The sequence below is a fragment of the Heloderma suspectum genome, chromosome 2, assembly GCF_057233095.1.
Source record: "Heloderma suspectum isolate Gila_16-S chromosome 2, 16-S_ref, whole genome shotgun sequence".
In the NCBI taxonomy this organism is placed as follows: Eukaryota; Metazoa; Chordata; class Lepidosauria; order Squamata; family Helodermatidae; genus Heloderma; species Heloderma suspectum.
The window spans coordinates 376,860,386-376,866,429 of record NC_139459.1 but is presented as its reverse complement, the minus strand read 5'-3'; the positions used below and the strand labels follow the sequence as shown (position 1 = coordinate 376,866,429).

General features: G+C 49.9%; 1 protein-coding gene across 1 annotated transcript in view; it reads right to left on the bottom strand.

The window, feature by feature from the left end:
* The window catches only part of LOC146356271 (uncharacterized), an 8,434-nt gene extending 2,390 nt beyond the window's left edge, over positions 1-6,044 (bottom strand). The window contains exons 1-4 of the mRNA XM_084831735.1: positions 6,008-6,044; positions 5,171-5,252; positions 2,860-2,964; positions 2,182-2,265 (exon numbers count right to left, since the gene is read on the bottom strand). Of these exons, the coding sequence (XP_084687861.1) occupies positions 2,182-2,254 (73 nt within the window). The 5' untranslated portion in view covers positions 2,255-2,265; positions 2,860-2,964; positions 5,171-5,252; positions 6,008-6,044. The remainder of the gene's footprint in view (positions 1-2,181; positions 2,266-2,859; positions 2,965-5,170; positions 5,253-6,007) is intronic.

Sequence of the window (6,044 nt, the reverse complement as noted above, 5' to 3'; positions counted from 1 at the left end):
TTCTGAATCTGAGCTGCTATCTCCCTGCACTCAGAATCAATCCTGACACTCTCTTCCGTGGTCGTACCCTGCACCGACACCACTGCACCTTCCTCACCCTACCAAATCTGGCACCCAGCAACCTGGCACTTGAGTAGCTGGTCCCATGGACACACAATCAAGCAGAGAGGTGTGTTACTGCCGGGGAAACACAAATGGTGGCTACAGTGTAAAGCATGTTAGGAAAGTGAGTTTCTCCACTGCAGGATGTTGGACTTTAAAGGTATAGGTAATTGTGCATTACGGATGTTTTCTGAATTTTGTACACTGCCTTGAGAGAGTTATTTTGCCTTTTAAGCAGCCTGTAAGCCTGATTTAAATAAATATAATTGTATGCAAATGTTATGGTACTCCACAACAGCCACTTAACTCACTTGTAGCACTGCTCACACTAAGTGGGAAGGAGGCAGATGGCGACCAGGAATTGCTCAGCAATCGAGTCCACAGTATGCCCACAGAACATCCAAGATGCAACCCCCAGAATCTCCAGGGAAAAGGATCTCCTGGGCAGCAGGGCTGGAAAACACAGTTGCCTGAGATCTTGGAGACCCCCTACCAGTCTGAGTGAACACTGCTGGTTGAGACAGCCGAGTGGTCTGATTCTGAGCAGTTTGTTACATTAATTCAAATACAGTTCAAATATAGAAGGTGGACACAGCACCACAGAAAATCTATCTATAAGGTTTTCTTTCCAATTTAGACTCCACAATGCATAACCCAATGAACACTTTACATATTTACTTATTTGCTGGATTTTGGTCTAAGCAGTCCATCAAGGCGGCTCACAATAATACTAATATTATTCTTTGATGAGCTTCTGCCAGGCTTTAAAAACCTGACTGTTCAGGAGGGCATTTGGGGTGGGTTAGAGTTTTTTAGAGCAGTGTTGTTTTGTTATTTTTGTTGTTGTTGTTGAGTTGATTATGTAAATTTGTTATTAGTATTGTACGCCACCTAGAGTGGCCAGGTAGCTGGCCAGGTGGGCAGCTAATAAAATACATACAAAGAGCTCATTTAAAATAACATCCAGCCAAATAAGGAGCAGCAAAAACAGACAGAAAACAAGAGGCATCCAGCTTCAGCAGTAAAAACAATCCAGCATGGGCAACATGTAAAGGGGAATTGAAACGCCATAATTTTCTATATCAATAGAAGAATTGGCAGGGAAAAGAGGCAGACTTCCCGGGATAGGGAATTGCACAGGGCCACAGACAAGATGGCCCTGTCTCTCAAACCCCCATCCCACCCAACCTAGACTCAGATGGTGGTGGGAGTAGGAGCAGAGCCTCTCTGTCAGTGAGAGGGAGTCCTTCAGATTGCCTGGCCCCAAACAGTTCAGGGCTTTCAAGGTGATAACTGACACTTTGATTTGAGCTTGGAAACAATCTGGGAGATGGTAGTTCAATGAGAGGGCACATGCTTTGCATGAGGGACGTCCCGGGTTCAATCCCATGAGGGACGTCCCAGGTTCAATCCCTGGCATCTCCAGGTAGGGTTAGGAAAAAAATCCTGCCTGAGATGCTGGAGAGCCACAGACAGTCAGTGTCGACGGTACTGGGTTAGACGCACCTATGGTCCGACTCAATACTTTTCAGCAGCTTCCTGTGTTCCTAGTGAACATCAAATAATATTGGGAGTAGCGTGCTCCAAACAGGGGATTCCTGACACTAACCCGGCAGCAGCAATCTGCACCAGCTGCAGTATGCAAAACCTCCTCAAGGGCAGCCCCATGCAGAGCACAGTGCAGTAGTCCAACCTTAACATTGGCAAGGCATGTGGAACAGTGTCAAAGAGCACTGAGGAGGAAGGTGCTGTGAGGAATGCAGTAGATAACTAGAGATACTTGCAGGAGAACTAAGTCTCAATATTGGTGGGCAAATTATTGGAGAGGGGTGACCTGCTCTGTTTGCAGCATGCTTCTGGGCTCTGCTTTACATGTAATGCACAAAAAGATTGTACCTTCACAAGAGGTTTCTTTACTTCTACAATCCATGAGAAAACACTGTGGCGCTGCATGGCACACTGTCTCAGCTCCAAGGCCATTCCGAGGGACGCAGAAGAACCATGAAAATCCACAAGCTGTCTCAGGGTGTCCTGCAATTTCTAGGTAAGGTAAGTCTCATGATGTATATAAAGACCCACCTGTCAATGTCTCCTGGACAAGCAGCTCTTCCTCCTTCCCTTCAAGCCAGGAGATGAGGTCAGATTTAGGCATCAGAAGCCCTTCTTGGTGGGAGAACAAAAACATGCATGTTATTTATGGCACTCGTGAGTGAAGACAATATTCAGAAGTGCCAAATGACACTTTCCCCTCCCATCCAAGAGACAAATGGAAAGGCAGCAAGTTATTTCCATACACGAAACCACAGGTGGGAAGAGGACAGGCTGCATCTTTCTGGTGCCTGCTGGTTGCCCAGGTAGGACTGAGACTCCTGATGGGCAATGGTGTAGTGGAAGAGACGCCATCGACATTTCCCTCACATCCATCTTTCAGCCCACAGAAGGGAAGCCCCAGCCTAGAGAGAAGCACTAAGTTCACCCACCACCTCCAAAGGAGATCTGCCTCTTATGGGTCTGCCATGGGACCCATCCCATAGTTAGGGGCTCCCCTCTCTGCAAAGAACCCCTGAATTCTTGCCAGTCCGGACAAAATAGCACAGGAAGGGCTAGGCTTAGCCAGAATGGCCCAGGCAGATATACTAGCCACATAGGTCCCCTCTGGCCACATCCTGACTGGCAAGTAATGGGGACAACAGGAATAAGCCTTTCAGCCTCTCAGAAGGAACGGAAAAGGGATCCTCACCGACAGAGGCCACGCACCTCTAATCCTGTCTTCCTTGTACAGAGGGCCCACTACTCTGGATGCAGCACAGCCCACTCCTCCTTGGAGAACCCCACAGTCACCTCCGCAAAGGACACTGGGAGCTGAAAGGAAAAAGAAAGAGACAAAGAATGTATCTCTCATCACAAATAATACAGAGAGTCATGTCATTTTAATTAGTTATTTATTTCTTACAGATTTATATATCACTTTCCAGCTGGCTATCAAAGCAGCTTCCAGAGATGACAAAAACAGAAAGCAGAACAATAAAAACATAGAAAATTAATCACTAGGCAGCTGTCACCATGCTGGCTGGGTTACCCTTCAGAGAAAGCCTGCATGAAGTGGAGGGTCTTGAGCAGACCTGTAAAGATCAAGACTGAGGAGATCTGCCTCAAAACAACGGGGAGCGTGTCCTAGAGTTTGGGTGCTGCAACTAAGTGCTCGATTACAGGTACTCCTGAGGTGAACCTGTAATTGCAGCCCAGTCAGAAGTTCTCCTCCTGAGGACTGCAAGATCCATCACATAGAAAAATCCAAACACAGTAAACAATATTGGTAAAACAAGATCTTCATTCCTCCTCATAAAAGAAAAATGGCTCTACTTCTCCTTCCTGTCCCATAAGAATCTTATGAGTTCTAGCTTCTGGCCCTGTTCAGATGCACGTTGGGGAAGGGGGGTTAGGCTAACTATGCTGCGAAAGCCCCTGCCACACGTGTAGGTAACCATGGCCCACAGCATGGTTAGCCTAACCACTCACTAACCACCATGGTTACCACTGAACTCCAGATGGGCCGCCATGCATCCTAGCAGCCTCAATGGAGGGAGCTGCTGTAGGCAGCCATTTTGGGGCCTCAGCAGAGGAAGCTGCTGCAGGTGGCCATTTTGGTGCTCGGTGCTGCAGCAGCGGCCATCTTGGGGCAGTCATTTCATGGGGGCTGGGGGGTGTAGGTTTGGGGGCAGGGGTGCCATCACAGAGGACAGAGGTGCATGTGTCTCAGAGTGCTAAGTGCTCAAGGTCGCTGTGCCAGTAACAACAGGGCGGGACCAAAAGCATCTTTGCTCCCCATGTGCTTCTCCAATTTTCGTCCTGTGGGCAGGGGCGGAAAGTGAGGAGGACGGCTCTTGGCTGCCACGTCATGTGTTGCTAGGCAGATTTTGGCCATGGAGATCTGGAGCGCTGGCAGGAGCGGCTGGGTTGATTTCAGCTGCCCTTGCCATGGAGCTCTATGGTAGCACTCAGTTAACCACAGGGGCCTATTCAGTCATCGCGCTACGCTACGGTTAGGGCTGCTAACCATGCTGCAGCAAATGGTTAGTGAATATGGTTAGTCCATGGTTAATAAACCACCATGGTTGGGGAAAACACCATTCAGACATCAAGCTAAGCCCTCGTGGTTAGCTTAAAAACACTAACCATCATGGCTTAGTGCGATGTCTGAACAGGGCCACTGACTGAAACAGATTGGGATAACTTTGGACTGTTGTTCAAGGAGAGTTGCAAAGAGTGTTGCCAATGCTTCTTTGTACAGAATATCTCAGATCTCTTGCATCAAATACAACCCAATCTCATCTGCCTGATGAGAATACCAATTAACACAGTACATACTGGGCTTCTACTATCCCAGCCTCAGGAATATTACTCTACCTACTCTTCTTGTTTTAATCTTTGTTCCATTAAAGATAGTAGGGCCATAACTCAGTGGTAAAAAACCTATTTTGCACACAGAAGGCCTCAGGTTCAATCCCTGGCATTCCCAGTTAGTGTTGCGAAAATCCCTGCCTGAAACCCTGGAGAGCCACTGCCAGTCAGTGTCAACAGTACTGGACTAGATGGACCAACGGTATCAGGCAGCTCCCTATGTTTTTACTGCCCTTGTTTGGACTGATCCCCACATATAATGCTAGAAAAGATTACATCCCAGCTCCTTCCGCATTATGGCTGGTGTGATCCGACCACACGTATCTATGTAGAGATCGAAGCAATTCTCCTTCTGAAAGGGAGGGATACCTGGGTATTTTTAATATGCGGTTAAAAAGGTTCATGGGAGCAAACGAGTGGAATCTGCCCATGAGTTCCTTGCGGGCAGCCCTGACATCTTATCAGTAGAAGCTGAGTTAAAGAAGCAAAGTTCCTCTGAGCCTCATAACCCAAACGGAAGCATTCAGGCTGTCCTTTGCCGGTCTCCCCAGTGGGAGGTCATGAAACTAGTCTGGCCAGTAATTCCACATCCGCCTTTTGTACCACGTGTGCTCACATTTGCCTGGGGCGAAATATTTCTCTGATTCGGAGTATTTGCAAAGTTCACCTGAGGTTATCAGCACTTGAGAATATCCACAGGTAGCAAATGTTGTTCCTTCACGGGGACAGGTTCCCCCAGAAACACTCCACTGGAAAAAAGATTACGTATTTTGTATTATTTTACATTTTTCAGAGCGACACACATAGCCCCCTCTCCTTTACGAGAGCCCAGTGAGGGAGGCCGGGCTGCGAGAGCAACCAGCCTCCACGGGCGCCGACTGAGCTCTGTAGCAGGAGGGGAGATCCGAGCCTCACAGAGTCATTAGGAATATGGGTCAGGCGGGTGCTATACGCCTTCCCCAACCTGGCGCCCTCCAGATGTGCTGGCCTCCAACTCTCATCGGGCGAGTTGTCCGGGGATTCTGGGAGTTGCAGTCCAAGCTATCAGGAGCGTGCCAGGTTGGAGCCGCCCGCAGTGCACGGGTCTCCTCCTTCGCGGGGCCCTTTCTCCTCCTCCACACCGCCCCCCGCAAGAACATCTTCTCTGCGCCAGGCCCCCCGCTCCCCAGGTCCATTCCTTCCCTCACTCAGTGCCTTCCATACTTTGCTCCCCCCACCCCAAAACCTCACCGGGTCGATTTCCCTTCCTGGAGCACAAAGGCTCGCAGGGTCGTTGTGAATGCTGGTCGAGCGGGGGGCGCGCGACACCCCGCCTGGGGAGTCCACCTCGTCCGCAGCCGCCACGGGCCTCCCCGTTCCAGGTGCCCCCCGCCTCTTTCCCCGGAGAAAACGCTTTCCCGACCCTCCCCGCCGAGGAAGGCTGTCTCCTCTGACCCCCCGACCCGTCACTCCTCCCGCCCCAGCCTTCGCAGGCCGCCGCCGCCGCCTCCCTGGGACGCCTCACCCGGCCGAATTCCCGGCAATACAAGGCGGAGCCCCCC